At 61.1% G+C, this 14,719-nt stretch overlaps 1 protein-coding gene across 6 annotated transcripts; it reads left to right on the forward strand.

The window, feature by feature from the left end:
* Positions 1 to 61: 61 nt before the first annotated feature.
* Positions 62 to 12,946, forward strand: TPM2 (tropomyosin 2). Of its 6 annotated transcripts, none has more exons than XM_040543186.1 (9): positions 62 to 283; positions 873 to 998; positions 6,747 to 6,880; positions 8,234 to 8,351; positions 8,475 to 8,545; positions 8,784 to 8,859; positions 9,511 to 9,573; positions 9,799 to 9,868; positions 12,641 to 12,946. In XM_040543186.1, exons 1-9 carry the CDS (start codon positions 170 to 172, stop codon positions 12,721 to 12,723), a joined length of 855 nt encoding a protein of 284 aa, XP_040399120.1. In that variant the 5' UTR covers positions 62 to 169; the 3' UTR covers positions 12,724 to 12,946. The 6 variants fall into 6 exon arrangements, with proteins under 6 accessions (XP_040399120.1, XP_040399122.1, XP_040399121.1 ...); XM_040543188.1 differs by lacking the exon at positions 12,641 to 12,946 and adding an exon at positions 11,555 to 11,649 and having other exon boundaries at positions 79 to 283; XM_040543187.1 differs by lacking the exon at positions 12,641 to 12,946 and adding an exon at positions 10,222 to 10,319 and having other exon boundaries at positions 79 to 283.
* The last annotated feature ends 1,773 nt before the right edge of the window (positions 12,947 to 14,719 follow it).

Genomic DNA, 14,719 nt, shown 5'->3' on the forward strand with positions numbered 1-14,719 from the left:
AGGTGCTGGCGGGCGGTGGGGGAGGTACCGGGGAGGCCCCCACCCGCCGCGGCCCCTCCCCGGCTCTTAGGCGGCGCGGCGGGGCGCGGGGCTCAGTGCCGGTGCTGCCGCCGCCCCCGCTGCTCCGTGCCCCGCCGCCACCCCAAGCCCCGCCACTGCCACTGCCACCATGGAGGCCATCAAGAAGAAGATGCAGATGCTCAAACTGGACAAGGAGAATGCCATCGACCGAGCTGAACAGGCGGAGGCTGACAAGAAGCAGGCGGAGGACCGCTGCAAGCAGGTAGGTGGGTGTCCCACAGACCCCCCCCCAAAAAAAAAAAAAAAGTTGTTGGGGACCCCTGCCCTAAAGGGGTTTGGCCCCAGGGACCTTGCCCTGCTGTGTGTCTGACCTTGGGAACCGCCACCCTGGGGACACCCAGCCCTGGGGACCTCGCCCTGCTGGGTGGCCAGCCCTGGGGACCAGTGTCCCAGCCTGTTGTACCTGGCCTCAGCACCTCCAAAACATGCTGGGTCTTGGTGGGACACCCCAGTGCCAACTCCCTGTCCCTCTGCCAGGGAGACCCCTGGGGACAGCGTGCTCCCACCTCAACCACACAGAGATGGGGACCTTCCTGGTGCCCCTGCAGCTGTGTCCTCAAATCAGGACCCCATTGCCCCCTCCAGGCTCAGGGGTGCTCCAGCCCCAAGGGACCTGGGGCTTCTCAAGGATGTGTGGCCCCTAAATTGACAGAGCAATTGTGTCCACTTGCTCCTGCTGTGCCCCCAGCCTGGGCCACCCTGGGATGAGGGTGACTGTCCCCTGCCAGGTGGGTGCCCCAGGGTGACCAACTGTGCGTCAGGGGTGCCCCCATAATCCATCCCTTCCGCAGCTGGAGGAGGAACAGCAGGGCCTGCAGAAGAAGCTGAAGGGCACGGAGGATGAGGTGGAGAAGTACTCCGAGTCCGTCAAGGAGGCCCAGGAGAAGCTGGAGCAGGCGGAGAAGAAAGCCACAGATGTATGTAGGCAACCCCTCCTCTGTGTGGGCACTGGACCCTGGGGGGGGAGCGAAGGAAGAGGGGAGCCTTATATGGCAAGCATTGGTGGGGAAGGGTGGCAGGATCCATCTCTGCCACGCTGACACCGAGCCGGGCAGTGGGTGCTGGGCAGGTCCTACGCAGGTGCCTCCGGTACGGGGGCACTGCTCAGTCCCAGCACCCCAAAACTCACGGGGACAAGCATCCTCACCATGCATTGCCAGTACATGTGTAGGGAAAACTCCACAGTGGTCGCTCAAATGTGTTAGAAAAGTGAAAAAGAGCAGAGAAACGGGAAAAGCTCTCGCCTGTGGCCAGCTGCTGAGCATTGGTTGCATAGGATGCTTGGAGTTCGTGGGAGGACAGTCCTTTTGGGCTCCAACGTGTCGCCCTGTACCCTGGGAAGGGAAAGGCCAGGAAGAGTTTTATTTAGGGCCACGACTGATGTTTCTCCTGGGAAATGGATCCCAGCGGGGAGATATTAGGAAGGTGTTGAAATTGGCTTGTGCCTGACCGGGATGAAGGGTGGAACAGCTGTGCATGGCCTCATGGCCATTCAGAAACGGGGTATAACAACCCGCGGTGCCACACAGGGTATTTGACACCCTATAAATAAATCCTCCTTTTGATAGCCAGTCCTTCTCTGATGAAAACCAACCCTGGAAACTGGAGTAGAAACTAAAGGGGAGCCATCGGGAGTGCAGCCAGCAGGGGCACGGCCAGGCTTTTCAGGATTGAGAACCAAAAATTAAATCCCAGCTGTTTTATGGAGCCAAGTGGAGGAGATGCGTCAAATCTCCAAGGTGGCTGCCAAGGACAGGGAAGAGTAGGCAGGGACAAGCAGTGGCAGTAAAGTCCCCAGGGTAGCCTAGAGTCCCTGGGGAGTGACCAAGACCCACCCCCCCATGCCACCCCACAGGGACCCTCAGCCTCCATGGGCACAGGAGGTACCGGCAGCAGAGAAGCAGGCCCAGGGGGAAAGAGGAGACAGCCTGAGAGCCCACCCTAAGTGTCCCCAGTCCCACCAGTGCCTGCCTTGCATCATTTCTGGTGTTTCCAAAAGGGACAGACGGGGTGGCTGTCCCCAGAGCAGCTCCTGGGGTGAGGAGGGGGTGTCCCCAGCTTGTGTGCCCCCCCGAGCTCTGGGCAGCGAGGTGCCAGAGTCCTGCCAGCGCCAGGCTGCATCTTGCAGGAGTTTTGAGAAGTTTGTCCTGAGAAATACTCTGGCGCTGTTTGCTGACCCTTTGGGCCTGCCCAAAGTTAGAAACAAACCCAAGTTGTTAAAACATTGGAAATACTCCGGAAGGGCTCATTTGTCTTGGCAAGAGGCAGGCACGCTGGACTGGCCAGGGAGGGCTGTGCTGCATTCCAGGGTCCATGCCGGGGTCTGTACCCATCTGATGGGATCCATATGGGATGGGGCGAGCTTGGTGTGGGGCTTGGCAGGATGTGGGGGGGATGCAGGGGTGCTCGGTGGCACCGAGAGAGGTCCACAGCGGCGGGGAAAGGCTGCGGGCTTTGGTGAGGAGAGCAGGTTTCCCCCGTCCCGGCAGGTATGGGGGCAGGAAGCCTCTGGCCCCTCGAGGGAAGGGTCTGGAGCAGGGTCGCAGCGAAGGAGCCCTGCTGCAGCATCGGGAAGGGCAGGCTGGCTGTGCCATACATGGGGACAGGCTGTGCTGTGTGCAAGACCTGGAAGTCATCAAGTGTCCGTGGCGGGGACATGAACGTGCTGACAGCGCTAAGTGCTCCCTGCTCCGGCGAGGAGGAACAGGACAGAGCCCCAGGTCAGCAGCTCCATGGAGCTGTGGATCCTTCCCAGCAGCTTTATGAGGCCACTGTGGCCCCATCATCTCCTTGTCCCCCAAGAGGGACAGCCCACAGGGACAATGCACAAGTCCGATGCAGCAGCTGGAGCAGGGTTTATTCCCCACAGCCCCTCCAGCCCCGCATGTCTCCAATGGCCAGCCTGTCTCCAGCCACCCACTGAGTGCAGGGAAACGCAGGCTCTGCCATTCCCAGGCCATGATCCTGGAGGCTTCACCAAGTTCCCGCCCCGTTGCTCTCCCAAGCCGAGACTTTGCTCTTATTTGGTGATTCCCCGAGCCGGTGGGAGGGAACGGGGCACTGCTGGGAAATGACTGCATCCCTGGGTGGGGCCACAGCAGGAGGCACCCAGCCTGGCCGCAGGACCGGGGTGCCTGCCCCCCAGCCTGCCCTCCGCTGCCAGATCCCCTTGCCCCTTAGCCAGTGGGACCCCTGTGTCCCGTGTGCCGCTCTGTGCCCGAGTGTCAGGCTGGGAGCGGGAAAGGACCAGGGCCAAGCACGAGGCCACGTGCTCCCATGCTGCTGCCACCTGGCCAGGGTCATGGGGCTTACAGGCCCCCCCCCCCCCCCCCCACTGGCATGTCTGGGTGCTGCCCTCCTCACGGTGGCCCCAGACCCCATGGCAGCCAGCGGGAACAGCCCAGGAATCGGCGTCCCTGGAGGCAGGTGTGAAGTGAGGTCAGGGCTGCCTGGGAGCTGTCAGAGCTCCTTAAGGCAGGATTGAGTGCCACTGTGCTATGCCTTCCTAACGCATCGGGGCATCTGCTGTGGCCGAGATGCAGAGCTGGGGGACTGGCCTCTCCCATGGGGCACTGGCCCCAGGGGTCTCTGTGGGGCTGCCAGCCAGGTCCCAGCTTAGAGGAGCACATGCCAAGGGGTTGAGACACTGGGGGGCACACTGTGCCCAGGTACCCAGGGGGATGCCTGCCCCATCCCTCTCATTGACTCACCTGTGGGGCAGAAATTCTTCCCCCCCCGGCTTTGCAGCAGGTGTGTGAAGAGGCTGGGGAGCTCCCATGGGTATGCCGCTACCCTGTCTGTGGGGGCCCACAGGGCACCCCCCCAGACTCCCCGGACCCTTGTCCCCCCAGCAAAATCGACTCGCTAAGCTCCTTTCCGCTTGTCTGCTGGAGCTTGGTGGGGACATGCACTCCTGCCTGGGGGGCACTGTGTGCCCTGTTTCAGAAGGGGGCTATGTCCCCTATGCTGGGGGGCACCCTGTACCCTAGCTGGGGTGGGGAGCCATGGACCCTGCCCAGTGGGGCAATGTGCCATGCCCAGAAGGCACCGTCCATCTTCTCTCGGGAGGAGGGACTTGTCACCTCAGCCTGGGGCGGACGCATGTCCTGCCGGGGGGGGGGGGGGGGGGGGGGGGGGGGGGAGGGGGAGGGGCACGTACCTCCTCTTCGGGGTGGGGGGCCGCAGACCAAGCCTGAGGGGGGCCCATGTGCCCCAACTGGGGGCACCACATGCTCTGGCTGGGGAGCGTGGCGGGCCTGGGTCCTGGCAGGCCATGGCAGCAGCAGCAGCAGCAGGAGGAGGAGCAGGAAGGGATGGAGGCAGGGCGGGCGGCAGGAGCGACTGCCGCCTTAGCGCTTCCTGCCCAAGCCAGGCGGATCCCACAAAGGGCTCGGCAGCACAGACTCTTTGTGCTCCCCGCTGGCCGCACGGCCATGGCTGGCATCAGCTCCATCGATGCCGTCAAGAAGAAGATCCAGAGCCTACAGCAGGTGGCTGATGAGGCGCAGGAGCGCGCCGAGCACCTGCAGCGGGAGGCCGATGCCGAGCGGCAGGCCCGGGAGCAGGTAAGGCTCCTGGGGCTGGGGACCCCCGGGACCCCCCTGCTGCAAGGGAGGCTGGACAGCTGCCAGCCCCTCAGGGCCAGACACCAGGGAGCGGAGCGCTGTACGGCCCCCTGGGTGTTGGCTGCCCTGGTACGAGCATGAGCAGCCGATCCCCAGCTGCTCCATGGCATGCCTGGGTGGGATCTGGCACCGGCATCCTCACTGCCCCTGGGACAGAGAGCTGGGGGGGGCATGGCACAGCCGAGCTGCACATCCCGGTGCATGAGAGCCTCCTGGGTGCAGGTATGGGGTGGGGGGCTCTGGGCAGGGTCCCCACTGCCAGCGGGCTGCCCAGTGCCATGGGAGGTACCCATGGGCCTTGCTAGGGATGCTCCTGTGACAGGGCTCGCTGCAGCTTCCTCAGCTGGCAGGGCACAGGGCAGTGGCCAGCTCACTGCCTTGGCTTGGCTGGGGCCAGTAAACCCTGGAAAAGGGTCTCCCCCCCCCCCCCCCTGAGGCACGGCTGAGAATCCCATGCCCAAGCTCTGGGTCTGGCTTCCCAGCAGAGCCCCCTGCTCTCCAGCATGTCCCTTGGCAGGGAGAAGCCACCCCATCACACTGCCGTCAGCCAACATTTCCACTCTATGTTGGTAGCATGGCATTTCCAGGTTGCATCTTGTTCCTGGTGTGGCTTTTTTGTTGTGTGTTTTTGTGTGTGTTTTTGTTTTGTTTTGTTTCTTTTTCCTATGCTTTCCCCACTCATTTAACATCCTTGCGCTATCAGGGGCAGCAGAGCTGGGTGTGGTACCCGGGCTGTTGTCACTGGGACTGTGTGGGGAGGAAACAGCCCCTTCCTGCAGCCGCAAATCGGGTTCCAGGTCACCAGGAGCTGCTGGTGAGCACGTTTCCGAGTGCCCATTCGGGCAGCTCTGACCCACTTTGGGGGGGGGGTCAATCCCGGGGAGAAAAGTCCCCACTGGGGTGAGGCAGAGCATCTGTAGAGGTGCTGTCTGTGCCCACCAACACCCTATGGGGGACTGTGGTGGCAGGCATGGGGACATCCCCGCCTGGCTCCCCACTCCCTCTGCTTCGTGTCCCAGGGGTGCTTCCGCTGCTGGAGCACAGGGCCAGGCCAGGCCTGCTCCAGCCCATGAATAAGCAGGAGGCATGATCCCCTGGGCTGCTGTCTGCCCCTTGGTGCTCTCACTGCTGCTCATCCCTTTGCACCCCAGGGTTTTTTTCTTCCCACCCCCCCTCCTTCCAGCAGCCCCCCCCGTGGGGAGTGGGGCCAGGAGCTGCTGAGGCAGCGTTTCCCAGTGGTGATGGAGCAGGAGGCCTTAGCAAATGGAAAGAGTGCAGGGTCAGGCATCGAGGGGCTGGCAGGGGGCCAGGGCCACTGCTCCCGGCCTGCCCGGCTCCCGGCCTCGTGCACGGGGAACCTGGGAACAGGGAGGAGGGTAGTGGAGGGGGCGGGGGGGGCAGATGGCAGATGGGACCCTGTCCCGCCAGCCAGAGGCTTTGGCTTGGCCAGGATCCAGCCCGCCGAGGGCAACTTGCTCCATTGCCCCTGGTGCCAGGCTGTAAATCGGGGGGGGGGGGGCACAGGGGCTCCAAGCAGCCCCATGGTGCAGTGGGGCTCGGCGGTGTGGGGCCAGGGAGGGCATCCCAGCCATTTGGCTCTGCTGCTGCCTCTGTAAACAGGAAATCCACAAGTGGCTCCCATCTCCTTTTTGGGAGCGAATCTGCACAGGGCATTCCTCCTCCTTTACTCACTGCTCTGCAAACCCCAAACACCATCCCTGTGATGGCACGGCCACCCTGGCCATCCAACCCATTCAGCGTGTCTCTTCCATCTCCGGGGCTGGGGCAGGGGGCACGAGGATGTGGTGCAGGGGCTGCACATGCCAAACTCAGGACAGAGTTTTGTGGCATCAAACGAGGTGCTAGGGATGGGGAAAGCCCCATTGTCCTCATGGAAGGGTGATGGGGTGTGTGCCCCAGCCGGGCGAGCGCTGGTGGGAACGCAACATGGTACGAAGGGGTGCTCTAGCTAGCAAATGCAAAAGCAACTGCTGAAAATGAGTGGGGATGGGCAGTGACAGAGGGGTTTCTGCTCCACAGGCTGAAGCTGAGGTGGCTTCTCTGAACCGCCGCATCCAGCTGGTGGAGGAGGAGCTGGACCGGGCCCAGGAGCGCCTGGCCACCGCCCTGCAGAAGCTGGAGGAGGCTGAGAAGGCAGCGGATGAGAGCGAGAGGTGTGATGGGGGGGGGGGGAATGACGACAGACAGGGTTGCCTCAGGTCACCCTTGATTGCAGGCAGGACCCCTTGTCTTTGCAGAAGGGCTTGGGGAGCCTTAAAATTGAACTGATGAACTGACCTCATGGGGCTTGTGTTAGTTTCCTGCAGACTGCAAAGGACGAGAGGACAACACAGAGTCCAACCCACCCCCCCCCGCCCCATGCTATGGGTGATCTTTGCATACTTTGAAATTTCCAGGCCACCCATAAAATCCTTAAAAATGTGATTGGATGCCTATTCAAATATCAGGCGAAAGCCAGAGAGTGCTTGGAGCTGGTCTCCTGCCCCAGAGCTGACTCCTTTGCTCAAGGGCTGAGCAAAGCCCAGGAGGGGACTCCTGTGCCCAGGAACTGAGGTTGGCCCTGGGGAATGAAACGGCCTAATTCAGGAAAGCACTGCGGAGCACATACGGTGCATTGGCCCATCCTCTGATGAGGTGCCTGCTTGTGGCACACACGTTTCCTGGACAGGAGCCATGCAGGTGAGGGTGCAAGGGTATCATGGTAAGCACCCAGATGCATCACCACCTTCCTGACAATTGTGTGAGCAATTGGCAATTTGCAGCTGGCCTCGATTGGCAAAGAGCAGTTTGAGCAGCAGCACCTGAGCAAGAGGAGAAAGGCCAAGTGGGATGCGATCGCTGCGTGTCCCACCTCAGGTGTCCCTGTCTGTGGGCATCACCCCTGAGTGAGGAAAGGCTTTGCCACTGGATTTTTCCTAACATTTCCTAAAGGTTGCTGGCCTGCAGGCTGCTTTTGCAGAGGTTGTGGCCAGCTCTTCCTGGACTGCACACATCTTCCCCCCCGCCCTGGGTGATGAGTTGGGGACCTGCCTGGTTGAGAGGCACCATGGCCACATCTCATTGCTCTGGGACATGGCCCCAGGGTGGCCTTGGGGCATCTCTGCTACTTTAATTGTGCACAGCAGCATCCCTGGGGTACCACTGGCATGACCCTACTGCACGGGGTGGCCAAGTGGGTGCCAGTATCCCCAGGCAATGTCCCATGTCGCTAGAGCTGGAGGATGGCAGTGTCAGAGCATAGGGGGCAGGCAGGAGGTGCAGGTGCCACCTCAGCCCACAGCAATAACATCTTAGAATCATGGAGTCATTTAGGTGGAAAAGACCTTCATGATCACCAGTCCAACCACCAACTGACATACCAAGTCCCATCATTAAACTTAGTGCCAGGTCCACACGTCTTTTAAATACCTCCAGAGATGGGACTTCCCTGGGCAGCCCGTTCCACTGCTTGACCCCTCTCTCCCTGAAGAAATTTTTCCTAATCTTCTTGCTTTGGCTTTCCTTAGAGGCATGAAGGTCATCGAAAACAGGGCCATGAAAGATGAGGAGAAGATGGAGCTCCAGGAAATGCAGCTGAAGGAGGCCAAGCACATAGCGGAAGAGGCTGACCGCAAATACGAGGAGGTGTATGCCAGCACCCATGTGCCCCCCTCCCCAGCCCTGACCCCCAGTGTCACCTGGGGCCACCCCCCTGCAGCCCTGCACCCCGAGCTGGGTCTGACGCCTGCCTTTTGATGCCACCAACAGGTCGCCCGCAAGCTGGTTGTCCTTGAGGGAGAGCTAGAGCGCTCGGAGGAGAGGGCAGAGGTTGCGGAGAGGTGAGCAGGGCACCCGGTGGGCAACACATGAGGGTCCCACGCCAGCCCTGCCCCATGTCCGTGGAAGCCAGGGGCAGCTGCGTGTCCACGTGGGGACAGGGATGGCCCTTCCCAGCTGTCGGGGTGCTCCCTGGCTGGTGAGCTGGGGGTGAGGGGGAGGCAGAGGGATGCTGGCCCCCGGTACGTCCATGACCTGCTCTCTGCTGGCCCCCCCCGGGGCACCCCTTTTCCACCCCAGCCGAGTGAGACAGCTGGAGGAGGAGCTGCGGACCATGGACCAGACCCTCAAATCCCTCATTGCCTCAGAGGAAGAGGTACTGGGGCAGGGGCATGGGGCTATGTGCGGCAGCCCCCTCTCTCTTTGTCGCTGTCTCTCGAGCCACGCAAGCCACCTCTCTCCTCTCTGCACCGCTGCCTCGGCCGCAGCCCTCACCTTGCCTTTCCTTCTATCGCTGTGGGCAGGCGTGGAGCCAGCGTGGGCTGGGCACGCTCCTCCGTGCCCGCTCTCCTCCTCAGAGGGATGCAGGAGCGCGGTGGCAGCAGTGGCAGCAGCGACGCACGGTGACACACAGAGGCACAAGGAGGGGACCCACGCCTGGTGGCTCTGCTCCTCCTCCACCTGCGCTACCTGAGTTTTCTCCTCTCTCAACTTGTTCTCTCTTTCTTTCCTCCTTCCGTGCGCCCGCTCTTTCTGCTCCCCCTTCTCTCCTCCATCACCCCCTCCCCGGCCCCGCTCCCCTGCCTGGTGGCCTCTGCTTGGGATATAGTAAATGTGGTGACCTAGAGGAGGAGCTGAAAATTGTCACCAACAACTTGAAGTCCCTGGAGGCCCAGGCTGACAAGGTAGGGGCTGCTGGGGCTGGGCACAGTGCTTGGGGCTGGGGGGGATGGGGCTCCCTCGCTGGGGCGAAGGATGACCAGTGGTGTCCCATGGGGCTCATGGGCGCACCTCTCTGTCCCTGCAGTATTCCACCAAGGAGGACAAGTATGAGGAGGAAATCAAGCTCCTAGGGGAAAAACTGAAGGAGGTAAGGCTCTTGGTTTGGGTCTCTGTGGGTACAGGACACACTCTGGCAGCAGCAAAATAATCTCTCACCTCCCAAGCTTGGAGGCTAATTCAGGTGTTCGCCACCTTCGAGGAGCCCAGGTGCAGGAGATGCAGATGGGGCAGTTTTGGGGTGTGGGGCAGGCTTGGGATGTGGGTTTAGGGATGTCCCCATCACACTCAGCCTCTTCCTGCTGTGCTCCCACAGGCAGAGACCCGGGCAGAGTTTGCTGAGCGGTCTGTGGCGAAGCTGGAGAAAACCATTGATGACTTAGAAGGTAAAATGGCCCTGCTGCCCTGCGCCCCTCTTTCTCAGGGAGAACGGGACAGGACGTATCCCCGGGGGGGGCTTGGCTGGGTTGAGGCTGAAGCACCCCATGGGCAAGCTGAGGCAGGGGTCCCTGTGCAGGGGGTGGGCAGGGACCCCAGGAGGGACGCTGGGATGCTGTGGGGGTGGAGTGCTGGGTCCCCGGGTGGGGAATAGAGCTGCATCCATGCTGCCTGTGCCCGGTGCCGTACCTGCACGCTCCTGCCGCTCTCGTCCCCTGCTCACCGCCATTCTCTCTCTCTCTGCCACTTGCCCCATCCCCGCTCCACCGCCTGCCCCCCCCACACCTCCCCCCACCTGCAGATGAAGTGTATGCACAGAAGATGAAGTACAAAGCCATCAGCGAGGAGCTGGACAATGCACTTAACGACATCACCTCCCTCTGAGCCCCTCCGCTGGGCACTGGCACTCCTCCCCCGCCTGCCTCCCCCCTCCCCAGTTCAGCCGCTTGCCTACCCGCCCCCCCACCACTACTCCTGCCTGCCCTGTTCCCTCTCTGTCCTTCCTAGCCCGCAGCTGGCGGTCACAGAAGCCGGCCTGGGGTGCCCCCGCAGTGCCCCTCTTTTGGGGGAAAACAAGGCGTAGGCGCTATGGGGTGTTTGGGGGAAAGGGGAGCAGCCCCCATGCACCTCGGGGTTACAGGTGGCTTGCGGGGGGGACGAAGCTGTGCCCAGGAGCCCTTTGCTCCAGCCTACCCCCACCCCCCCCCCCGGCAGCACAAGAACCAGGGATCCCGCATCCCCCCAGCAAAGCCTCGGTGCTTCTCACCGAGCCCAGGGTGTGGGGGGGGGACACGTCCAGGAGAAGCAGCACCTCCGAGGAGGGGTGGGCTCTGGCCCGGGGGCTGAGGGGGTGTCCGGCCCCAGGCAGGCAGCCCCCAGCCCCACTGCTCCCCTCCCCGCTCCCCTCCTTCCTTTGCACATCGCTCTTCAGTTTGCATTTCATGACTTTTTTTTCTGTTCTGTCCCTCTGGGTTACTGAGTTGGTCTCAATAAAGTGTTTTCTCTCCTTGGTTTCTCCTTTGTTTTCTTCATGCTGCTCTGGTTCTCCACTCTCATCCTTCATTTCCTGCTGTCTCACATGGGTGCCGGCAGCTGAGGGCGGGAGGTGGCCGAAGGGACCGCACGGCCGCAGCTGAACCCCTTTGTGCCTCAGCCCGGGGATGTCCCCCACCACCCCCGGCTCGCTCGAGCACAGCTTTCCTCATCTTGTGCCACCTTCCAAGATGTTCTCCATCACTCTTTTGGCCTGATTTAATAGGGTTAGACCCGGTCCTGTCCATTCCCCATCTGCACTCCTGGACATCGCAACAACCTCTCACAGCCCTGACCTCTCTCCTCCATCACCTGCTCTTGCCAATGGGGTTGGCCCTACTGTTTGGCAGCGGTTCCTGGCCCTAAATGGGTCCCCAATCCTCCTCCTCCTCCCTCAGCATCCTACCCTGCCCTACAACCCCATCTCAGAATTGGTGTACCCGGGACTGGCTGCCTCCTCCTGCCGTCCCCACTGGTCCCCAGTGTCCACTAGGTGGCCGTGAGGTGCCCAGCGAAGGCTCTTGTGGGCAGCACTGTCTCTTCACTAACTTGCTTTTCTCTCTCTCTTCCCTTTGCTGCGCTGACATCTCCGTTTTCTCTAGAGCACTCCCGGCAGGAAGCTGAGAAAAACCACGTTCTCACTAACGAGCTGCGGGTCATCCTTACTGAGCTTAACAACTGAGCTGCAACAGCTCCAGCCCCAGCCCAGGCTTCCGCCCCCAGGATGCCCCCAGCCCCGACTGCTCCCTGCCCCGTTTTGGCCAGGCTGGTTTGGGGCTGGGAGCCCCTGCCCTCTCCCCCCTGGGGTAATCACCCTGCTTGGGGGGACAGGGAGCCCCTGCAGAGCTGATGTTTTTTTCTTGAGAGAGGAATGAGGGGTTTTGCCATGTCCCGGGATGCCCACACGATGGTGGCTGTCCCCTGGCATCAACCTGGCCCCGCTGGAGAGGGACACAGTGGCTTGTGTCGCTGCGGCTTGTGTCACTGCCTTCCTCCTCTTGTCCCAGGTGGCCAGCCGCTTCCCCCTCCCTCTGGGCATCCCAAACCATGCAGGGAGGATGCCCTCGCAGTGGGGTCCCTGCAGGGTGCCGGGTGGGCAGAGCCCTCATCCCATCCTCATCTCTAGAGGGAAGGCAGATGCCATCTGGAAGCCAGCGCCGGAGGAGGCTCCCCTGGCAGCGGGCCGCCTGGCGGAACTCGTCCTTGCAGCCTCATTAGCTCTTCTCCTTCTCTGCTGTCCTCTCTGCCCACCTTCCTGGCCTGCTGTCTCACTCCTCTTCTTCACGGAGCACCTGGATCGTGCTGCAGGCACTGGCTCTCCTCTTTTGCTGGCTGAGGGTTTGTGCACGTGCCCGTTGCGGCCAGCGGGGATGGCAGGATGGGGAGATGGGGCCACGGTGGCGGCTGGCTGGGGAGCGGTACCCATACCACGGTGGGGCTGGTGCAGTGGGAGGATGGAGAAGCTGAACAGCAGGGACTGCCTGACCCCCAGGGGTCGCAGAGGGGCTGGGCTCATCCCTGCTGGTGCTGGGGCTGCTAGACAGGGACACACCCCCCCCCCCCCCCCCCCCCCCCTCGGACTGGTACCGTACTGAGCTGCCCGTCTGTGTGCATGGGTCCGGCTGTGCCTGGGTATGCTTGTGCCATGTCTGTGTTCATGGCTGGCTGGGTGTCCCTTGTGTTCACAGAGAGTCTGGCCAGTGCCAAAGAGGAGAATGTGGGCATCCACCAGGTCCTGGACCAGACCTTGTTGGAGCTGAACAACCTCTGAGCTGCCTGGGGAGCCCCCGCCCCTCTTCCCTACCCTACACGTGCACTCCACTGGCACGCTCAGGATGTCATCAGCTGAACTGCATCTTGGCCAAATCCACACATCTGTTGAGAAGGGAAGCCCTGCAGCCTTACGCTGTGGCTCGAGGGGCGTCTTGTCTGTGCACAGCCCGAACGGCTCTGTCCTGTCTTCATGTCCAAATATTAAAGCAGTTTGACAAGAAGGATGGGTGTGCTTGGTCATTGTGGGTGGGTACAGGCACTGGGAGACACAGGGCCACTCTGCAGGGGCCTTGCTATGGGGCAGGTACAGCAGTCACAAGGATGTCCTCCTTGGCCTTGGGATGGGACTGACAGCAATTCCGTAGGATGCACAGGAAACCTCAAAGTCTCAAGCTCAGTCCAAACTGAGCATCCTCCTCAAGTGCACAGCGGCAGAGAGATGTTACTAGCGTGTCCCCTTCCACCACTGTTATGTTATCTGCTGGGCACTTGGGGAAGTTGCATGGTCTTTGACTTCTCCATTGACTCTGCTCCATGGCCTGTGCTAATGATGCCACCTGAGCACGCGTACAAGTGTATGACCACACACATGCACATGCTGTTACTTACCAGGGTCTTCTCCAGGTCTAGAGCTGCTCACCCTGCATACTAGTTGCATTTTCTATTACCAGCTGCCTGAGGGACAGCTGTATAAACTAGCAAATACTAATATGGCAGGCAACCAATTCCCAGAGCATTCAGGAAGTTTCCTCCTGTTCTGTTGTATTTTCTCCAACACAAAGAGAAGAGTGGCAGGATGTGTCTCATCACTGTCACCAAAAAGGGGTGGACTCCCTGGGGATGCCCAAAGCTGTGATCTAGCCCTGCCCTCTGCTTCGGGCCCCTCTGAAGCTTGCGCAGAGCCCTGCTGTCCCACACCACTCAGCAGATATTGCTCTGGCAGCACAGCCTCATGTGGCCAGGAAACATTAATTCACGCTGACCCCTCACTGGGCCAGGCCATCACCCCAGCAAGTGACAGGGAGAGCTTTCCCTATCTGCTTTCCTTTATTTGCTGCGTCCCTCAGCTCAGGAAAAGATGGAGAGAGTGCAGCTCTTTCCTGCCTAGGTGTTTCTGGCCTCCTGCCCTCCCCCTGGCCCCCCAAATCACATTTGGAGCTCTGAAGACCTTTGACTATGCAGCAAAGGGCTCCCCTTGCATGGGCACTCCCTGCTCTGTTCCTCAGTGCTCATTCTCCATTGGGTTGTCACATCCCGGGACGTGCTGGAGGAGAAGGATGGTGCTCTCCTGGCTGGCTGAGCTTGCCCAGTGCAAAGGTTGGGGTTTCTCCTCAGCACATCACTGTGTTGAGCTGATGTTTGGTGAGCACCTCCCTGAAATGGATTTGTCTGGCTGTAAAAGGAACAAGAGGGCAAAACCACCTCTTGTCTGGAGCCTGTCCCCATGCAAAGCACCCTGCCCTGCAAACAATCCTGCCTGGCCTCCCTATCAGGGCACGTCCCCAGTGCCCAGCTTCTGGGCATCACTCACCTTCCTGCCAGGACAAAGAGCCCTTTCACACCCAGTACTTTTCCCCATTCCAGCCTCCTGGATAGGATTGGCCTGTTTAACCATTTACATCCCTCTACCATATCCTCCTTCACCTCTGAACTTGCTGTTTCTGTGGAGGCCCTGGTGGTTGTTCCCAGTGATGTTCTGCCCATGGTCACCAGCACTGCTCTGCCTTCCCTTCACCCTCTGCTCCCCCTTGTTCTACGAGAAAGTGGGGAGCCCCAGGAGGCTGGTGCTGGCCAAGTCTCAACTGGGAGCCATGTTCCTGCCATGCCTCCCCATGCAACCCTCCTGCTGCGTCTCAGCCTTTGGATGTGCTGACCTGGGCCTGATAGCCCAATGATCAGAGAATCACAGAATGGTTTGGGTTGGGAGGGACCTTAAAGACCACCTAATTCCAGCCCCCCTGTCATGGGCAGGGACACCTCCCACCAGACCAGGT

Source organism: Cygnus olor (genome assembly GCF_009769625.2).
Source record: "Cygnus olor isolate bCygOlo1 chromosome W unlocalized genomic scaffold, bCygOlo1.pri.v2 SUPER_W1, whole genome shotgun sequence".
NCBI lineage: Eukaryota > Metazoa > Chordata > Aves > Anseriformes > Anatidae > Cygnus > Cygnus olor.

What these genes read in the sequence shown, in the direction of transcription:
- TPM2 (XM_040543184.1), top strand. Translation starts at nt 4,287, where the DNA reads ATGTGCCCCAACTGGGGGCACCACATGCTCTGGCTGGGGAGCGTGGCG. An exon ending in AGCGGCAGGCCCGGGAGCAG is followed by an intron (nt 4,647 to 6,746) that starts GTAAGGCTCCTG and finishes TCTGCTCCACAG; the next exon opens with GCTGAAGCTGAGGTGGCTTC. An exon ending in TCATTGCCTCAGAGGAAGAG is followed by an intron (nt 8,860 to 9,510) that starts GTACTGGGGCAG and finishes CTGTCCCTGCAG; the next exon opens with TATTCCACCAAGGAGGACAA.